Source organism: Stegastes partitus, unplaced genomic scaffold, assembly GCF_000690725.1.
Source record: "Stegastes partitus isolate 25-593 unplaced genomic scaffold, Stegastes_partitus-1.0.2 Scaffold770, whole genome shotgun sequence".
Classification (NCBI taxonomy): Eukaryota; Metazoa; Chordata; class Actinopteri; family Pomacentridae; genus Stegastes; species Stegastes partitus.
In genome coordinates this window covers 120908-143162 of record NW_007578501.1, presented here as the reverse complement: position 1 = coordinate 143162, position 22255 = coordinate 120908, and the positions used below count along the sequence as shown (strand labels likewise).

Sequence of the window (22255 nt, the reverse complement as noted above, 5' to 3'; positions counted from 1 at the left end):
AAATGTACAATCTGCTATAAAACGTTTAGAAGACAACATTTAAGTTGTTCAAACAGTAAAAATGTGAAGAGATAACAGATAATCCTGAAGTTGTAGTCATACCAGCTTTGACAAGTCTGGTTTGAATGACTGGTTGCAGGGCTGATGGGGAACTTGTCCTTCTAGTGAACTTTACACTATCTCTTCATGTTTAGATTGTGCTCATTAAAAGTTTTATACCTCCGACAGCAGAAAGGACAGATCACTAGCAGCACAAGTGACCAAAGGCAAAGTTGGTAAATGCCAGTAAAAGGGCTCAACCAGCCGGATGCCAAGTTGTGTAACAAAAAAGTTAAAGCACAGCAAGTCTGCAACTTACTTCTGGAATTTACAGTGCTCCAAAGTGGGTTTTCTCTTAATGTCAAGCACATTTATAAACAGATTTTTCTTTATCAGAAAAAAGTAGAAGGCTTAGTCATCAGACGTTGCGTCCGCATATAAGGTCCTTGAGAAAATGTCTTTTCAAGGTTGGCTTCAGACTGAGAGGAGCGAGGTCAAGCTATCCAATCGAATCACTCTTAATTCAAGACATAACTGGAGCAAACTTAAGCTCAGAGTCTTTACGTAGAGGAGATTTTAACATCTAAATATGTAAATGCTGTTCAAAGCACCCCATCCTCATAATTTCTCAGTGGCCAAGCTTTAGAATTGTCAAAGTTTATTATAAAGCCTATAAAGCTGCCAAAAACATCTCAGGTGGAAAGAAGAGTAGAAATTGAAATCTTAGTTCGAGCCATGTAAACAATGGCATCGTCTGCATGGAGTAGCAACTTATGAACAACTTTACCAAGACCCATATTGTTTATATCAATTTGGCATATTAAGGCTACTCCAAAGGGTTCGACTGCCAGTGGAAATAATAAAAGGGACGAGCTACACCATCACCTTGTTCCCCAAATGAAAGAGCTACTGACCAACCACCTTTTCACTGAGCTGATATCAAACACGAACTTATTAAACGAATCCAAATCTAGTTAAGTCCTCAAAGGCTTTGTCTGCATCAGGCTTCAGACGGCTCTGGTTTCAAGTGTTTGTTTTCATTAGTTTTTTTCTATTTCACAGTGATTTCTTTACACAGTCATCTGCATCTTTGCACAGCGCAGCAACAAAATCAAACTACGCTCTTCTTTATAAATGCATGTACACATTTTTGCAAAGCGGTCTACTTAAGAAGTACAACAGGGATTAAATGTACTCCAGTATACAAATAACCAATGATGCGGGGATACAGTCGCCTGGAAACAGCACAAGGACGTTTTACTAGCTTTGCTGTCTTTGATATTTCCTGACAAGAGATGTTCTCCATTTGGTATTAAGCTCATTTCCCACACATACGCCTGTAAAGAGGGACACATGTAGAAAAATATTTACATGCAACTTGTGATTGAAAAACTAAATCCAGCAGGTAATGAGTTTAATATTTACCAAACAGAGATTTCCTGCTGTAATGTTTGTTACTGTTGATATTCATACTATCCACAAGCACATGGGGGTGGATCTGAGTAGTATTTCCTATCAGAAACAAGTGGGTTTACAATTTGCTTCTGGAACTCTCAAACTGGCAAGACGATGAGGCCATGCCTACGAGCAAAGGCTTCCACAAGCTGACCAATCAGAAGACACTAGGCTCTTAGGGTTCCACACTAAAAAGCCTGGAGTCAATGTCTCTTGTTTCAGGCAGATGCTACATTTTTTTATGTGACTCATGCGAAGATAATCTAGTGGAGTCCAAGAGTCCTGTTTCATTAGAAAGGTCCGATGAGTCATTCCCCAAGCTAGCACATTCTTAAAGTTTTCCCAGCTAGAGATACACGAGGTCAGACAGAAGTGGTGACATTTATGTTTGTGTTTTTTTTTTCAAACAGAAATGTTTTTGGCCCAGGGTGGTCAACTGCTGACCATAGATCAGGGTTCAGGGAAAAAATCCATGCTGGCAAAGTTGAGTTTTGTTTTTGGCACTGTGACGATGGGGTTAGGGGGGAGCTGGTCTACCCTATGTTTTATAGACTTCTACAGTAATAAAGAATTTCCGTTCAATGTCAACGTTAAGCGCCAGCAGAGGAAGTACAGCGCTGATTATATAACGCAGCAACAATGTGGAAGCTGCTGCGTTCCAACGCCAGCATCCAGGGTTTACAGTCGCTCATTGCTGTAACCTCAAATACAAAGTTATTTCCAGTTTTCCCTAAAGCAGTCCTTTTGAAACAAAGAGATTCTGCTGACTGCCGTGTGGACTTGGCTGAAAAATTTGTTGTGCAGAATTTTCTACTTAACTCCTCCTGGGAGTGACACAACACTGCAGCTGTGCAAAAAGCAAACATAAGTAGGACATATTCAGTCTCAAAGACCGTATTGGAGAGGTAAATATTTAACTTTTTCAGTGTGTTAGACAAAAAAAAAAAAAAAGAAGGCACAATGCAAGTACAGGCAAGCATGAGTAGGCAGAATGAAACAGGTTCTGTAAGTAGCACTCAAACCTTAGCGCAAACACTCTGTAACCTCTGACTTATGCAAACGAGACTCGAGCAGCTATTCGGAAACTTTCTGGCCGATTAATATGCATGCGCACACTCTGTCTCTCGCATACACACTGTCAGGAATCATCACTGAACGATTACACACCAATTAATATGGATGTTTGGTATCAGTATGCAGAGTGCCTTGTAAGCTGCAATCATTACACTGCAATCACAAAATAATCACCTCCAAATTCCCCGTGGCTCCGTGTGTGTGCAAGTGTGTCCAAAGGCGTCCACCTGTGTCGATACATATATATTTCTGTGTGTGTGTTAGTGCATGTGTACAAATCTATGTGGTATTTTTGGAGGTTTTTTTTGCAACGACTGGGAGTGCTGTGCATCTATATTAGAATCCTGCTTATTATTCTGCTGCTGTTTTCCTTGTCTCATTCTTCTGCTATTCTCCCCATCTATTTATCACTCTACAGTTTGATTCACAGCCACAAACACACACACACCAACATGCTATGAACCACTTCTGTCACTTTCCCCTCCCCCCTTTTCCCCCTCGGTCTTCTTCTTCATCAACGTTTTGTCCGCCCTGCCATCCCTTCATCTTCTCGTTTCGCATCTTCGGAGCTGCGGAGAAAAGAACTGACTGACTGCTGTCACAGCATGTAGCGCAGACACACACACACACACACACACACACACACAAAGCAGAAGAAAACACTATCTGCTGACCCCCAGAACTCAAACACCATACATTGCTGAGGACTGCTTATGCTTCACAGTGGCACACACACACACACAGAAGCACACACTGATCTGACACCACAGAAAACATCTATGTGCTGACTGCCACAGCGTACAGCCCTGGGCGAGCCGGCTCCAAACAAGCACCGAGACAGAGATGGACAGATAGACAGACGTACACGGAGCTGCCATCTCTGCATCAGCACACAAACAATGCAGGAGGGGGAAAAAAAATAAAATAAAATAAAGCAACGGAGGGAAAGACTGGAGTAAAGGATCAACAAGGAGTGATAAAAATAGAAAGATCTCAGCTGATAGGCTCTCAGATGGATTCCCTACTCGTCTTTAAGCTCCGTCAGCCTGTAAAATACTTGTCAACATCCTATGTGATGTGTTTTCAATAAACATTTGAGAATAAACAGGGAAACCAACAGCATTTTGATGTGTCAACATCACTTGGAGGATTTCATAAACTGATTTGAGGCTGCGTTCGCCCAAACTTGATGCTCTCAGGGCCACGGGGACCGCGCTCTTTAAGTCTTACATCAAAACAGACAAGTGATCCATCTCTCTGTGTTTCTCTGCCTCGCGCTATCTCCGTCACTCTCATTTACTTTGGTGTAATTTACTCTCCTGCCGTTTCACCATGCAATGAAGTGGTGAAAGGAGAGCGCTCATTTTATTTTTTGTTTCCTATAAGCGCTGGTGTATTCCCATTTTCCTTCCCGTTGTATCCCCTTTGTGAGCTACACGGCCAACTTAACAACATAAGTCAGCTCAAGGAAGCTGTCAGTCACAGAGGCTTTGCTCCCTGACACACAGTCGAGCACTTGGCCTGCACCCCCTGCTGTCTGCAGTGAAACAAGGAACTGACGCTAACATGAAAATGTGGTTGTGAGCAGGATTTTTTTGTTGTAAGAGCAGCAGATGATGCACGTGTGTTCTAAATGTATGATATGTGTGTAAATTAACAGACAACTTTATGAAATTAGAGTGCTCCATGACAAAAAATATGTTCCTTAACCCTCTAATCCCCAGGCAGTTTTGGGTTCTTTTCGTTCACTGTGGGCTCATTTTCACTGCAACATAGAGTCCTGCATCCTAATGTAAACAGCACAACCATGGTTAGCAGAAAATAGAACTTAAAAAATGTCTTTTGTGGAGTATAGCATAACAATAATGTCATAAATCAGCAAAAAGAAAAACAAAAATTGAAGAAAATAAATGGAATCAAAATGTCCACCATTTTTCCGAATATCCCCAGGTGCTACAAATGCTGAAAAATGTATATAGAATAGATATTTTCCTACTGACTTTTTAAAGTTTGTTTGCATATTAGTCTCCTATCTGCTCAGTGTAATCACAGCCTGGAGATCAGCCCAGTGCAGCTGAGTCAGTAATAGCTTCTCAGTTCTCAGGACTGCAGAATTTTTCGTTTTTTACAGAATCTAGAATAATTTTGCTTTAATTAGACACAATATTTTAATGAAATGTCACAATTTCAAGCTTTAATTTGGTAAAATTTTGCCACTGAAACTAGAAGACATGATACATTATGAATAAAAGGACTCTTGAAAAGGTGAACATCTGCTGATTCTTTCCTTTTTTGCAGTTTCTGGCACTGATAAATGGTGTTATTTTTGTGATTTAAAAAAAAAAAACATGCCCTTGTAACCATCATCAACCGCCTGTATGTCTCTGAGAAGTACGTATAAGCGTTATGGTATGAGTCTACCTTTAATTAGATGTTCTGCCGATTCCCTGACACAACAGCAGCAAACATTTCTGACATCTGTTTGACGCTTGCACAAGAGCGTACACCACTGCTAAGCATCACATGCATACAGAGCTGCAAAGAAAGAAGAAGAGACACTTGCTCGTCTCCATCACATGCTGCAATATCTCTCAGTTCACTTGCCACAGTCTGCAATCTACAGCCTGCAATTTACCCGAGGAGTAAATTTCCCCCACAGTTTCCCGAGAGATTTAAACAACAGGTTTCCACTCTGTTCTGGCTGTAGATCTTGTGAAATTGCAGGCTGAAGCCACTGATCATGTACCATACACCGAAGTGCACTATGAACGTCATATCAGTTATTTTACTGTAACAGTGGAGAAGAAGTGGCAAACTAGCTTCCTAACAGTTTCTCTTTGCAGCAGTGTAGCCCTCCACTCTGCTGAAGTCATTTTAAATTATAACTTAGACCGGAGTGACAGGGCAGCAAATGCAGTGTGAAAGTTGGAAACATCTCAGACACAAAAAAAAACAGAGTTGTAAACCCGGTTTCAACCACTTTCACCAAGAAACCCTCCTCGCCACTCGCTTTAAAATGCACACCACATAGTCTCAAAAGCACACAGAAAATAGAACATCCACTGCACATCTTTTAAGCTATATCCCTCCACCTGTATGTAAGGGCTGAGATATGGGAAAAGCCTGCAGGCGATGGAAGGAAAAGGCAGCTCCTACCGGTTTCTCTGGAAATCTGGACGAAGGCCTCCACGCCGCTCTCGCCGTAGTTGCCCTCGGAGGCGAGCGTGGACACGTAGTTCCACTCCATGGCCGTGACGATGTCCATCATGGCCTGGGCCTGGTAGGAGTCCGGCGGTACCACGCGGGAAAAGAAGTCGTAGCGAGTGTTGTCGCTGAGCTCAGGGGCAGTAGAGGCGTAGCTGATCTGGGGGATCTGGGCACGAAAAGGAAGAAAAGAAGGCATTAAGGAAAGGACAACAGGTTGGGATAGTGAGTAGGGGGGTCACTAATGACTATTTTTCTATTAATCCATCAACTATTTTAACAATTTAGCGGTGAATCTGAATAATTAATTTACCTCCCAAAAAACTAAATGACTGTTCTCGTAGTTTAGTCATAACAACTGGACTTGCTTGAGTTCCTTGAAGACGTGTCACCTCTCATCCAAGAGGCTTCATCAGTTCTGACTGACTAGTTGGGAGTTCCAGATACTTATATTCTTTAGGAGCTATTAACACTTGGGTTTTGGTTTTAATTGGGGGTTTGTTGCTCCTCCCCCTCATTATGCGAGTCGTTAGTGCTCCCCCTGCTACAATGGGGTTCATTAGGGTTTCAGAACCGATGAAGCCTCATGGATGAGAGGTGAAACGTCCTCAAAGACTTAAGCAAGTTCAGTTGCTACGATTAAACTGCGTGGATAACCATAACCTGGATGACTGAGAATCTTCACAGACATCTAAATGACTATGTTTTTAAGTTATTTGCATATATAAGTGCAAAACTGTATTCAGATCAGTAATGCACCAAGGAAGTCCAAGCGTCAATTACTCTCCTTAACAAAGAGAAAAGGTTTGATCTGTATATTAAACAAAGTGCAACACAAATACTGTACAAGCACAAAGTAGTTAAAGCAACTCCTTTTTTCCACTTATTGTGTAACCACTGTCTGACTTTGGTAGTAGCTTTGAATTCAATAAAAACACAGCCAAACTTTAAGAGTTTAAAAAATCTTTAACTGGCAACGCTGTAGGTACAAAATCAGGATTGTAGCAGTGCAGAGCAGCAGGTTTCTGTCGCTGTTTAATACTTGTTTCATTGTGTGACAACAGAAACAAACACATGTAAACGAGAACTGACTTGGGTCTTTTGAAACCTTTACATTTAACTGAGGCACGAATGATTGAAATCGTAGCTGATCAATGACAAAAACAACAAACTTCATGCTGCAACAATTACGCAGCAATAGTAAAGACAAACATTAGTTGTAAAGAATTGAACTGAAAGACAAAAAACTTCAATCCATCCATCATCTATACACCACTTAATCCTCACTAGGGTCATGGGAGGCTGGAGTCTATCCCAGCTGACTTAGGGTGAAGGCAGGGGACACCCTGGACAGGTCACCAGTCTATCACAGGGCTACACTTAGAGACAGACAACCAAGCACACTCACATTCACACCTACGGACAATTTAGAATCACCAATTAACCTCAACATGTTTTTCGACTGTGTGGGAGGAAGCCGGAGAACCCAGAGAGAACCCACGCTGCACGGGGAGAACATGCAAACTCCACGCAGAAAGATCCAGGGTGTCCTCACTGGGATGTGAACTGGCGACCTTCTTGCTGCGAGGCAACAGTGCTAACCACTGATCCATCTTGCAGCCCTGGCAAAAAACTTGTTGATTAAAAATGTTGACTCGAGCGTCAGTCATTAATGATGCGAACTAATGACGTCAGCTCTAATTGTAAGGCTAATTGTTAACTACTCTGAAAAAAGCGACTAAAAAGTAAAGAAGTGAGTCATTCAGTGATTATTCCACAATGTATTCTACATCTCCGTGCACACTTTTACTGGCATGCATATGTGGAGAAGAGTTAGAGACACCCACTCCCTGCAGGAAGACTGAGATGATTAACTGTCTGGGATTTTACAGTTCTGCTGCAGCAGAGCAGATTTATTGTTGGTTCAAAGAACTGAGAGAATAAGCTAACTTATGACGAACAGGTATGGAGGAAAAATTGATAAATAATTAAGAATATGAAGATGGAACGACAGGGAGAGGCAACGGAAAGGTAAGCCGGTGATGCAAAATGTTGTCATTTTTCAACATCGGTGCCACGGCTGACAGATTAAGGGTAGAAAGAAGATTCGGAGCAGGAAGACAGCAGGGACCAGACAGGAGGACAGACAGGCGAAAAAGTACGACAGAGTAGAAGCTGAAAAGACAAAGAGAGGATGACAGAAGAAACATGCGCGCACACACACGCATCGCTGGTAATAGGTAGCGTTACAGGCCAACAGTGTTCGATGGTTGACAGGCAGATTGATTTTTACGGCGACGGGGGTGACGCAGCGAGGGAAGACCCTGTACGCAAACACACACAGATGTTGGACAGCCGTCTCATTGGCATTCATTGGGAGTAAGCTTTAACTGCCAATCTCAGGCGAAACATAAGGTGTGTCAGCTGTCTGTCTTCCACGCAACCGCACACACACAAATATACAAACGTCTACAATTGCTGAACACAGCAAAACCAGTTGGTATGGTGTGAAGGGATTTAGGACGGACATGGTGTATGTGTGTGACCAGAATGTTTCTTAAACCCATCACTCACTGTCTTTATTCCCTTTGAGTGTCGTCTACAGTCCCTGCACCCTGCATCGACACTTGTCTTTGCCATTTTAAAAGGTCAGGGATCCTTTTTTTTGAAGGATTTTCTAAATCATTCTTCTTTGATGGTTACGAAGCACTGCCGTACACAGGTGTAAACAGGCCTGAGTGTCAGGAATTTGCTCTGTTGCTTCAGGATTCAGGCTCTTACTATAATAAATAAGGGGGGGTATTCTTGACCAATAATCTGCAGCCTTATCAATGAATAATCAATTAATCAATAACAGAAAAAAATAAAAATATAAAACTTTGGACATCATACCGTGTCTTTATGTCGTGATATGGGTAACTCTAATGACATATAGCCACACTGACAATGCAATAATGCACTTTAGTTTGCCTATAAAACAAAATCTCTGGCCGGTGGGCGTTAAAATTCACAAAAGACTTTCTCATGGTGGCACTTTACAAGCTAGACTCCCACAATGCTCTCTGTTTATCAATATGAAGCTGCCTGTAGTCTGAGTGACCTCCTTCTTACATCGCAACAGCGTTAAGCAGTATGAGGCTCCACCTGGTGGCATAACCTGGTACGACAGCTACTCCACAATACATTTTCTGACATATGTATCCTTACAGTAAATTTGTTTTACCTCTTACAAAATGTCCCCCCTCTGATATATTGACAGATTTGTCATGTTTGCTCCCATTTGCCACCTTTGACAGATGTTTGCTTAGATTTTTTTTTATTTTTTTATGTTTGTCACTTTAAGAGATGTCTGTTTTCTGTCATTTCTGACAAAATGTTGGAGGTGTGGCGCTTGGACACAGACTATTGCAACTCCTACCTTTGGATTTATCAGCCAATAGATTTGAAATCCCTTGATATTTATACACCTGGTTTGGGATCAATATACTTGTAGGGTTACAACGCTTGCCAATAAAAGAGAATGAAGGAGTATGTTCCAGCCACATTCTTGGTATTATTGGTTATTGTAGTATTTCAGTTGGTTAGATTATTAATGGAATCAGTTGACTAGTAATTAAATACTAGCAACCTTTATATACAAATACATGTATATATATCTGCCTTTCTTTCCGATTCAGCAAAAATCAAAACTAATTCTTGGTTTAAGCAGTATCCATTCCCCTATATGCACAGAGCACTGCAAGAGTTTTGAGTATGTTTCACTTCCACGACAGAAATCAATGCAAAACACTAACCATAAGTGTCTTTTCCTTCAGTTGCTGAATATCTTGTTTGAAACTAAACACTTTTGTTGTGTTTTTTCTGTTGTTTAATAAGTTCCCGTTTCTCTCAGTGAACTTGGTGGTGAGTTCATGTTTGGGACATTTGAGTACTATTATTGGTTTCTTCTGCCAGGGGAATACAACTGGAAACTTTCATAAACTTCAGGATGTGTATGTATAATTCATAGAGGATAGAGATAAACAAAGACAAACTATCAAAGCTGGGCCAGCAGAAAGAAACAACTGGTGAGACGACTTGCGTGTTCGTGGCTCTGCGCTGTATGAATGCGACTGTTTGTGTGTGTGTGCTGATTTTGTATCTCCGTTGTCACACTTGTCCTTTTACTCTCTGTGTACATTCAAATAGGTGAATATCCATTTCAAAGAGAAATGAATGCACAGCTGTGGGAAAATGAGATATTTGTCTGTTTACAACAGCAATGGGAAAGAAACCTTGCGACCCGGGCAAACCTGATACTTTGATCTTTTGTTATTTCACTCCACAGCTGGGAAATGGACAAATGCAGACACAAAAACACACTTACGTCCACTGCGCCTCCTCTTGTCATATTTCCTGAGTCATTACTGAGCAAGAGGAGGGAAAGCGGAGAGAGAAGCGAATGCAGCGAGAGAGGGAGAGCTTCACAGAGTCAGTGACATCAATATAGTCTGCTCCAGGCGTAGACCCAGTACTGTCTTCCAAAACTACACCTGTGGTTTCTAAAAATGAACACTTCTGCAGACACTTATATAGCCACACATCCATAGATCCCCCCAGACACAAATGTTCTGCGCATATAGGCACTGAAACCTGCTTAAGACTGAGCACGTCTAATGCCATGTGACACTCGAGTGTTGTAAATCATTCATGTGCTGCGAGTTGCCAAAGACTCGGGCCTTTTTCAAAGCAAGTAGAGTTGGAGTTGTAGTTGGAGGCAGGAAATTAACGGCTTGATTCCCCCACATCGCTGGGGAAGAAGATTATGCCTCCAATCCCATTAATTCTATTTGCTCTAATGAATATGTGTGTGAGAGTGTGGGAGAGAGAGGGAAATATAAGTGTGAAAGTGAAATGGGATGGAGTATGTATAGGCAGATGTGTACTTTCAATTAACACTCTCACACGCTTATCAATGGGGTGATGTATTGTTACAGTTTCTGGATACACCGTTGTCTCTCAACATGTATAATATGCACCAACCATCCTTATCCGACACTTACTGAGATTCATATGGAGACGCCAGTGGCTCTAACGATGACAATGTCAGTTGATCACTTTGATCTGCACTAAAATACACTCATGTTCCCCACTGAATAAATCCAAATAGCTCTAATTAGCCTCTGAAATGTCTCAACAACTAGAGAATGAAAGTCCTTGATTGTTGGTGGAAAGTGGTTCTATATAATAAAGAAATGTTGAAGGCCAGCTTTTAAAAGAACATCATTGAAGCTCGATATTTTGGTACCAAATTGATGCCAAAATTCAGTGCACATGATGGTACTTGTTTTTCTGTTGTGATCTAAAGTACCAAACGTACCAGAGGCATCTTAGCAGCAAGTGCTGTTGAAAAATGGAGGCAATTTATAGACAACCGAGAACTAGTATACAGATACTATAGAGCTTTTTAAATGATAGGAGGAAATACGTCACTTTTTTTCAATCATCAAACAAGAGATAAAAGCAGAAAAGCCAAAAACTGCAGTTCCTCCAGTGGCCACTTGAGGCTGGCTCTAAAAGTGAGTCAATCTCCATAGACTCTCATGTTAAAAGGCAAAGCTATGCAGCAGAAATAAACATGTTTATAGGCTGGTACAAATAAAGAGTTTGGGTCTCCTGAGTTCATTTTTATCCTCATGACAAGTGTACAGGAGGTGAAATTTGATGTAGTTATTTAGATTGTATTAAGGCTTAATGTTTTTGCATAATTACGGGTGTAGGCGCTTTGAGTGACATGTGGATGTCGACATAGGACAGTCCATGGCCCGCCTCCACACCACTCATACAGTCAGTGCTAATAACCCAGGGGTTTTCCAGCAAAGCATTATTTTTGGCGGCCCCCTAAGAAAGTTTTAGCCAGCGCCAAAGGACACTCACCGATGCCAAAAAGAGTTTTATTAATGGGTGTTTCATTTACTCAAGTTTAATAGACTTTTTTGTTTATCTAATTTTCTAAAATTACTAGAAAGCGCATAAATTTTAATTAACACAGACTTCCTTTGACCAAATATGTTTACGGTTGTGCATAGTCACCCTTAAATTCCCATTCTGCACCAAGAAAAACCCCGAGCAGCAGCTTTTTAGATAAGATTTCATGTTGAAATGCATTTGATTTGGGGAACATTTTAGGGAAGGTGTCAGATTTGGTATTGAGAATTGTGGCATTTCAGCGGTACCAATTTTCTGGTGTGGTGACATCCCGAGAATGGACTTTTAAAATGTGAACACCTCCGAGTATTTTGGTGTCTGACAATCAAGTCATGTCGAATCTTTAATCCACTGCTCCCAAGGCTGTGCGGATTACCAAACCCTACTATGCATGAAAAGTTGAAGGCTTATAGCACTGCAGTGTTCACCTCCTTGGAGTCACCGTTCTGAGCAAAGCCAAAAAGGTCCGTGAACCAGCACTTAGTCCCTGCGCCTCTCCGCTAAACCTCATTAAAGGCCTAAACTCTTCCCTAGGACAAACACAAACTAATCTATTTCATATAGTGGGGCAGTCATTGAAAAGCAATTTGGCCGATCTGGCAAAGATATTAAATCTTGGTTCTTTTGCTTAAGTATAGAATTGATCGCAGTGAAAACATGGACTAGACTTCCCTCAGCCATAAAAATAACAGATTAATTCTTAATTGAACTGTATTTCGCTCGGAGCAAAGCCTTCTGAAAGAGCACAGGCTAATATGTTTTCCCTCCATGACAACAATCAATGCACACCAGCAGGCTGATGAAGTCTCATTTTTCTAAGCGGTGGAAAAACACATTCTTTGACCCAAACTTTGCCTTAAGAATACTCCTAATAGCCACTTGTGTGTGTTTTTTTTGTTTTCCCCGAGTATCTTCTGAGCAAACTCTGTGGGAGTAAAGCCAATACAAACCAATATAAGCCAATATCCTACAACTGCTGCCACTATAGACAGTTAGGTCCACCCCATCTATTCCTTAATGGCTTTGGCGATAGAGGGGAACGGTTTCATCCCTCACTATGGATCAGACTGAATCTCACTAGGGAGCTGAGCAGATAACTAAGAGCCGGATTTGGACCTTAACAGACCTAATGATCCAGGCCAGTGACTTTTTTGTGGTGTGTCTTTGAAGCTCGGGGACCAAAGTCGAGAAAATTCCCTTCATGGACTCAAAAATTCCCCCCGATGTGGTTGGATTTCTGGATGGCGACGAATGTTAAAATCAGCAACTTCAGCTGTCTTCAAGCTAAAGAAAAAGCCTCTTGAAAGACCGCTCGGAAAGTCCACATGAAATCTTAGATATTTCGGTCTAAATTCTCGCTCTTAAAAGACATTCTAGTAACGCCGTTGTCGTGTGGAGACCTGACAGAAGCGCTATTATGACCTAAACTGGCCCTTGTGAGTGTTTGTGTGTGTGTGTCTGGCGGTAATGGAGCTGTCGGGGGCCAGAGTCTGAGCATTAGGTTGATAGATGGCAGCGGTCTGAAGCTAATTAACCCCAGCGCATTACACACATACCCGGCATCTCTGTCTCTTACACGCGCACACACCGAAACGCTGTCAGAAAAAAAAAAAAAAAAAAGACTGAACACGTAGCAGAACAGAAAGTTACAGCAACGGGGTCGACGGGGTGAGCGAAGTCAGGATTGATTTAATTAATCCTGATTAAATTAGCTAAACCTGCAATCTTGCCTCACTCATCTTGTCCAATCCGGCTTTGCCCACCTGTACGACTATTTAATTTCGTTGTTTCGTCGCCACAATAACCAAACTACAAAGACGATTGGAGAAGGAAAAGCACACACGCTGTAAATTGATCTTGTCGTCTGGAGCTCTGGGTTTTTTCTTTTTTTTTTTTATTTGAGTCAGTCTAGAGAGTTGTTTACTCGCTAAAAATTTTTTTGACTCGGCCCCTCTAACAGCCAGCCGTGGTCTCTGTTTAATGAGGAGAGGACCGGCACAGCGGGACCTCACCGAGCTAATTTAGCAGGATGAAGACTGCTGGGGTTGAGGCTTGGACGTCTCTCGCTCCGTCTAACCCCCATGTCTCTGACTGGAGCCATCTGTCTGTCTTTTTCTTCTCGATGTTTATCCCCCTTTTCTTTTTGTCTCTGTAGCTGTCATTCCATCTTCTATGGTCCTCGTTTAGTCCTTTTTTGTGCTGCTTTTTTGATCGGGACTGGTGACTAACGATTATTTTCATTGGCGATTAATCGACTAAATGATATTTTCTCAATTAGCCGATCGGTTGTTTGGTCTATAAAATGTCGGAAAATGGTGAATCAGATGTCTTGTTTTGCCCACAACACAAATATATTTAATTTAGTAGAGAGAAATTATTAAAAATAAAGGGATTTTGTCCGTTTTTTCTTTAAAAATTACTCAAACTGATTATCAAAATAATAAATTAGCCAGGAAATAATGGATTAATCATCAGAGCAATGGTTTTACTAATGAAACTACCAAAAGAGGATCATGAATAGTAAACTTTTTCTTGTCATTTCATAGCTGCAAGCTCATGATTACTCGAAATCTAGGTGCTAAAATTGACTACAACAGCAACACACTAATATCATATTGATCAAAAGCTTGAATATGTAACAGCACAGAGACATGGAGGAGAAAAAGTACAGTTTCTTTCTACTTCAGATCATTGTTGCTCTCTCTCCGGATCAGAGATGCTACTTTAATTGCCTCCGAACAACAATGCTATTCTCTCCACTGTCTTGGTTTCTACCCTGACGTTCGCTTCTCCACATCACAGGAAATTCAGAATAGAATGGCAGCTTGCAATTTGTTGGTTGAGAGGCAAATTAAAACAGGTAGCCGAGATGAAAGGAAGACAGCGAGGGAAAGTAGGTAAAAGGCAGCTACTTCGCGGGATCACGCGGAGGAAAAAAAACAACAACAGCAACAAAAAAAAGACAAGTGGAGGCGGAGGGGGCAACGAGCAAGAGGCAGGACGAGAGAACGTGATGACAGAGAAGCATTTAATCGGAGCAAAGAGAATGAGGAAGAAAAAACAATGAGTGGGAAAGATTAGAGAGGAGTGATGAGAGGGGATGTTTAGCAGAAGCATAAAGAGGAGGCAGGGGGAAGAAAAAGGAAGCACAAAGATGAGAGGAAAAAGTACGGCAGGATCCATGCAGAAGAGAGAGAGAGAGGGAAGCTGAATGAAATGTGATAATTGATGGGGAACAAGAAACGGAGGCAGGAGGCAAAGCGTTATTCCTAGAAAGAAAAAAAAGATCTGAGCTGGGCAGCGAGACATGAAATGAGTAGAAGCCAAGAGGTTAAGGGAGAAAAGAGAGAGAGGATAGAAGATGTAAAACTAAAAGGGACGATTATGCAAATGAGCAGGAGTGAGAAAGATTGATAGACGAGAGATACGGAGCAACAGTGGTCCATTCATATCTACATTTGTCACTCGGAATAAATAACCAAAACCGGACTGCTGCGCACCGTCTTCATCAACATCATGGTGTGTCAAACGCGCCAAAAGTGAAAACCTCTGATAGATGAGACAAAATGAATCATCGCTCCTTTAATCCCTCTCAGCAAACACCCAGCGTGTCCGGGGCTATGAAGTACAGGCGAGGCAATGAATAAACGGCCCAGTGAGCCAAGTATTCCCCGGAGCTTTTCAGCAGCAGACTGTGGCGGGGAAGGTGTTCGTCTCGCCGCCGAAGCCAAGGAACTGGGCCCAGCAAGACCACCTCGCCTCCCGTCTGCCTTATTTCAGAAAGCGCTTGGCTTTTGCAGCAGCAATCTGCCAGCTGAACGAGCACCGCGGAGCGTTTAGCATCGAGAGCCAAACGAGCTAGCAGCAAGCGTTGCAATAAGGGTTCGCCCGGCTGTTTTTTTCTGCTTGTATGTGGGTCTCGAGTGTTGACGTTAAACATGAAGGATGTTTGATCGTTTGAGCTTTTGTTGCATGTCGTTGGAGAGGGAGGTAGCACAGGTAGATGGCAGGAATACAGTCACAGGTATACGCCTCAGGAAACACGTGAGGCGAGGATGAAACAATGTTTACAGACTTTTAAAATCGGTTGTGATCAGTGCTGCACGACTAATATTGGGATATTGCAAGATGTCAGAAATAATAATTCTACAATGACTGGGGTGATTTTGTAGATATAAATAAAAACCTGGAACCTTTCCCACGTGGTCCAACATTGGCAAAGATGTCCGACAGAGGTTCTTGCTTTTGGATGGCATTCATATTTTTCTTTGTGCTCATCATATGCTGAATTAAATGGTAGCTGTGTTGCCTCTTGTCGACGCAACACGACTGACAAAGCACCTGTCTTTGAGCAACATCATCCTTCTTGCGGCCAAAACATTTCCATACAAATGGCATATTTCTTCCTGCAACTACGTTTCCCTTTTAGTTTTTCTCTCCTGCACATGTGGAGTCTTGTGAATAAAGCAAAAAAAAGGCAAAATAACTCAAGTGTACTCAAGAACTCCTAAAAAAGGAGTCGTTCATCAGATGGACTCTGTTATAGATCAGTCATGTAAAATGAGAAGTTTATGTAGGTGTCAAGCAACAAAAGAAGTTGCGACATGATGTTTTTGAGTTATTTGTTGATACTGAAACTAAATATTGGGCAGCCCCGCGTAATATATTTTCCATTACTTTTTAACCTAATTTAACGTTCTTATATGTGAAACATGAATCAACAAAAACCCCTCAAACTGAATATTGTATTCTATACAAAAAAAATTCAGGTCATTTTTAATTTAAAGTAATTGCAGGTATTGTAAAACTTAAGATTAATGTCCAACCATGAGTTTGGGTTGGGCGGCAAGGTGGTGCAGTTGGTAGCACTGTTGCCTCGCAGCAAGAAGGTCGCCGGTTTGGGGGCACCAGGATCTTTCTGCGTGGAGTTTGCATGTTCTCCCCGTGCAGCGTGGGTTCTCTCCGGGTTCTCCGGCTTCCTCCCACACAGTCCAAAAACATGTTGAGCTTAATTGGTGATTCTAAATTGTCCGTAGGTGTGAATGTGAGTGTGCTTGGTTGTCTGTCTCTAAGTGTAGCCCTGTGATAGACTGGTGACCTGTCCAGGGTGTCTCCTGCCTTCGCCTTAAGTCAGCTGGGATAGACTCCAACATTAAGCGTTGTATAGATAATGGATGGATGGATGAGCTTGAGTTCTAATTGAGAAAAGGGTAGGATGACCTGCACTAATCTCCCCAGAGACAAGATGAACTCCTGGATTACAAGTGACGAGAATGAAGGTATTGATTCTAGATCCTCTTAGAACAATTTAATCCTTTTAACCAGGAAAAAGCAAAGTTCATCCTAAAATATTGTTGAAATTCAGCTATAAAAACGTGCTCAGTATCTGAGTTTCCAACATCTGCCGAGCGCTGATCTACGTCAGGGTGGCTGGTTTCCAAATAACACATTCTTACATCTCTAAGTCAGACATTCTGTTCACAGTGTCACTTAGTGGGAACATTGTACACGTTCAAACCTAAAAGTGAACCCCCTGCAGTTCCTACATGCTCAGGGTGACAATTAATTAACCACGGTGACACAGAAAGCTCTGCTTGAGAGGCAGCAGCTATAATACCAACCCACCGTCTCAGTTAATTTAAATTTCAAGAAGAACCTTATTAAAGACTGCACACAGGTCAGAAAGATTTACAATTGTGGCGATGATTCTGCACCTGCTGCTGGGAGAAGGTCAGGGGGGTCGGTGGGAGAGTCTCCCAGGTGGGACTGAGATGTGGTGCTGGTTCCGAGATCAGTACCGTGGCACACATGTGCATACACAAAAACAATAAATGCTCACACACACAGTAGCAACATTGGTGGGGAAAAATATATAGTAAAAATCAAGTTTGTAGCCTTAATTTTACATCAGATCATGCTTTTCTTTTAAGTGTGAGATATTTACATGACTAAATACAATGAAATTACCGATGAACATGGATGAATAATGTGCTATAACACTAATAATCAGTCACAGTACTGCAGAAAATCCTTATTAGTTATGTTTTATTATGCAATTTTACCTCAAGAATCTTGTCAAATGTCAAAATACTGTTTAAACTACTAATTCATTTTCAAATTGCAAGAATCTACTGTTAATGTTAGACAATATTGGGAATATTAAACACCACAAACAAGCTGCAGCCTTCCACAGTAAATATTCTATAATGTTAATAATTAATTTCTAACAGATGTTTGATGACTACATAATCCCATTACCTGATCATGATGGAGTGATTTGTCCACTGTCGTTGACGATCACTGTTTTCAGCAATAAAAACTGTATTTTGATAGATAACCAATGCTTACAGATATCGTACAAAAACACATTCAATCCACATTTGTGTTGTGATAAACTATAATTATACAAGAGATCTGTCATTGAACAAACAAATCTACATAAAATTACAGAATCAGTCTTTTTTTCTGTAATTATATTTAATAAAAAAAAAAATATTTACAGTAAATAAAGTTGAATTTAACAATTTAATCTACTGAATAAAATCTAAATATTTGGGAAATTACTATAAATTTTGCACATGTACTTTAATAGTGCTGTTATGTCAAAAATAATTCCATTTTCCTTTATTTTATTTTATTTTTCGTTTCAGCGTGTTATTCAGAGTTACTGGTTTTTAATAGATGCAGTTGTAAATCTTTTTCTTTTTCTATATTTAAAAAAAGCAGAAATAATCTATTCAACAAAACAGTAAAAGTTCTGCTAAAAAAAAAAAAAAATTCACAATGCAACAAGTGGATTTCTGAGACCGGGCATGAGCTGGATACTGAACACAAGTTTCACTGAGGTAACATCTGTGCACACACACACACATACACACTTTTGCACACAAATCCACTGCCAATATCCGAGAGGGGAGGATGGCCAGAGGGCCGGAGGCCAGGGACCCGAGGCTACAGCCTTTAATATATCTCTGTCAATACATCATCACTTTCTCTCTCACACTAACGCGCTCACACAAACACCTTAAGCGCCTCGAATCACACGTTCTGAAACCAACACAAACTTTGTCAGACACAGAACAAACACCCATCCGTCCTCGCCTCACTTTGAATGTCCTGAATACAAATGGAGTGATGGTGCACAAGAAGAACACGAGTCACCTTCGTACACACAGCTAACAGCCAAGAGGAGGAAAGATTTATCTTATTTTTAACTGAGCGCTACTCTGTGTGGGCATTTTGACAAATCAAATCTCCACTGAGTACGTCCTCCTTTTCCTTTCAGCCTTTTTGACAGGACATTACGATTAAAACGAAGCTTTCCGAACCATTTTAATGACACAACTGCAGCAGGAAACATTCGCAAAGTTAAGTTGTTCAAGTGCGCTGCCCAACTTTCCACAAAGGCGCGCGACGTGAAGTAGGTTTATTCCAGCAAAGTGACATCAATAGAGGACAAATACTTTAAGTAGAAGGATTAAATTATGACAGTTAGGAAGAAAGCCGTCTTATTTTGCTCATTGTGTGGTATCTATTATAACTGCAGGCAGTGAAACGGCTGTGGAGCAGGCATTGCTTTAGCTGCTGTCTAATTAAATCAAATGTTATGGAATTTCTGCGAGAGCGAAGGAGCCATTATGACTTGAGACCGGCTTGATGATGCCGGTTTAAACTAGAGGTCGATTGAAAGGATAAGTACGTGTTGCGCCTCATGTCTAGTCTGGATTCTTTAGTGTCTCATTTTCATTTTCAGCACCTGCAAGTTTCCCCCTCAGTGTTCATCAATGTTTCACATTTCCCCCCGACTCTTTCTCAAATATTTCCACCTGTTTGTGCATGTCACTTGAACAGCATATTGTTTCGGCGGCTGCATCGCTTATGTGCAGTGAAACACACGTACACAAACGCAGGAGGAAGGCAGCAGACTACTTGATCCGAGCCAGCCACCTGCAGCTTCCCCTTTCTGTTTTTGTTTCTCCCCGCAGTTGCACAAAAGTGCCATCCAGCCGCGCTTCATTGTGAGTTTTTTGCGCTCGACGGTGCTCGCGCTAGGCGGGTGTGCGCGTCGACACGAGCGCTTGATACCTGCCAGCGTTCGCTTTCCTGTGTCCCACTGAGCCTGCAGCCGCAAATGTCACAAATTCTTCAAAATCGCAAACTTACATGTCAGTCTTTAAAATCGAAAATGAAGTCAGAGGACACACACACACGAAGAAGAAAAAAAAAAAGCAGCACACACACTTGCCAGAGCTGGAGAGTTATGAATCAGAGCAAGTTTCAGAAAGGTATTCCCCAGCATCAAACCCATTAGGCATATACTCCCATTGTTGCACTTGCAAATGAGCCTCATACATCATGCAATATGGCAGCAGATCTGCACGGAGAGCATTTTAAATCTGTTTAATGAAAAACAACTTAGCAGCAAATTAGAGGCTAGAAAGTCTTTAAAAACCATTTAAGCGTGCATGTTCTGCTTATGAAATAAGTTTCGAGTAAGTGTTTGATGCGAGGACTTTTTTTCGGAGACGGTACAAGGGTAAGTGATTTCCCCCGGCGGCGGAGGAAAACTTGGTGTGTGGCCGAACATGGCTACAGAAAGGAGCGTGCGCCTTCTGGGATTTTGCGGAAGTCGCGACTCGATGAGGGGATTGGTTTCTCCGCGTGAGCTCAAAACCCCAGCGGGCGGCCACTTCTGTCACATGATTGTGTCAGCGTCGGAAGGTGTTTGCATGTCACATCAATTAACACCCGCACCCACAACACTGCCGCTTTAATGTGCACACACGAATTAGCTGTGTGTCGCGAATAAGGAATGATGTATGTAAATGTAAAAATGTGATAAATAATGCCTCTTTTTCACATCAGGTGCTTCCCTCCCTGTGTTTAACGTGCAAACCTAAAGGAAAATCATTAAGAACTAAAGTGCACACACTTGTCCCGAAGCAGGTAATATAATACAGCAACACTGAAATAAATGGTCTCACAAATTACCAAGTTGGATCGATAACTCTCTGACATAATTTCAATAGAAGTGCAGCCTTTTGAGGATTTTATTTTGCTGATGAGGTGTTGTCTTCTTCAGCGCGAGTGCCAAAAAATTTAATGAGTCAGTGGATGGAGCTTGTGAAAGATCAGCATGGGAGTTAGGGGACGTGACCTTGGCTTTGAATTTGTGTTTTTGTGTCAGGTTAAGAGAGCATAAACGGGCCGATTTAACTGCCTTCCATACTGTGATTCATCATTATGAGTCTTTTGGTTGTGCCGCCTGTGTACCTGTAGATGACAGAGTAGGTGCTTTTTTGTTGTTTGTTCTAAAGAATTTAGCAAGAGTGACGGATTCTAGGGTCAAAGACTTGCACACAGGACTTCTAATCGAGAGTCTCACTGCACTTACGGTGAGAAAAATGGATCCATGTGCCATCGTTTTATATCGACGTGTTAGGTAGCTACAGCTGATAAAATCACTAACAACTCTACTACCCTGTTTTTTTTTTTTTTATTATTTTAACCGTTTATTTTGAGTTTTCCATTAACTTCACGATAATACATTTTGTTTGTTGCACACATTGCAGGTAGGAAAATACAGTTGGTTGGAGAGGGGGTTGTAATATTCTAAAAAAGGTCTCCAAGGCTTACTGAAATTGTGCAAAGTGCCTTTCAAGGTGTACTTTATTTTCCCAAGTTTTGGAAAATGCATGGTGTCTCTAATCCATCTAGTGAAGCCGGGAAGTGTTTGTGCTTTTCAGGAAAGAAGTACGAGATGCCTGGCTATTAGGGAGGTGAATGCTATGACTACATGACCATTTCCTTGAAGCAAAAGAATCCCTTATTTCCGAATAAGGCACATATGTACGATGGCCGACGGGGGCAAATGACGTGCATATACACAAACGAGTTGCAAATGCATGAAAGCGTTGCATAAACAGAAAAACGCTGCAAAAAGAAAACGCAGAAACCAACGGAAGTGCCACAGGCCTGTGATTATATGGATGCTGAAGTGGTGTTTTACCACCGTCTTCCTGTGTTCTCTTTGTTATTTGTTTTTCCATGAAGACGAGACAACACATACCTTTTCATACAGCTTTTCCCTCAACTAACATTACTTGTCTCGCTCACCGTTTCTGCCTCCCAGGTGAAAAGCTCACTACTGCCCCTAGAGGCCTGGGGCACTTCTGTTGTGTGACCGGATGTGCAGCGTTTTCTTTTTGCAGCACGTTTCTGTTTATGCAACACATTCATGAATTTGCAGCTCGTTTCTGTATATGCACGTCGTTTGCTTCTGTTGGCCATCGTACATATGGGATTGGGAGTGATTCCTATTTAAACGTCTTCGTATATACACCAAAAACACTGAACCACAACGTATTAAGTCTCAGACAAGACCAGAACATGTGCATGTGGCCTCGACGAGGGCATGAAGGATCTGTATGAGGGAACATATTCGCCAGCCTTGCCCTGGTCAAGTGCACCTTCAACACAACCTTAAGCTAAATCAGGCGGTGCCTCGTAACCTTTT

At 41.6% G+C, this 22255-nt stretch overlaps 1 protein-coding gene across 1 annotated transcript in view; it reads right to left on the bottom strand.

Moving 5' to 3' along the window:
* grm8a (glutamate receptor, metabotropic 8a) overlaps positions 1 to 22255 on the bottom strand; it is a 300249-nt gene that overhangs the window by 180715 nt on the left and 97279 nt on the right. The window contains exon 2 of the mRNA XM_008291934.1: positions 5725 to 5941. Within this exon, the coding sequence (XP_008290156.1) occupies positions 5725 to 5941 (217 nt within the window). The remainder of the gene's footprint in view (positions 1 to 5724; positions 5942 to 22255) is intronic.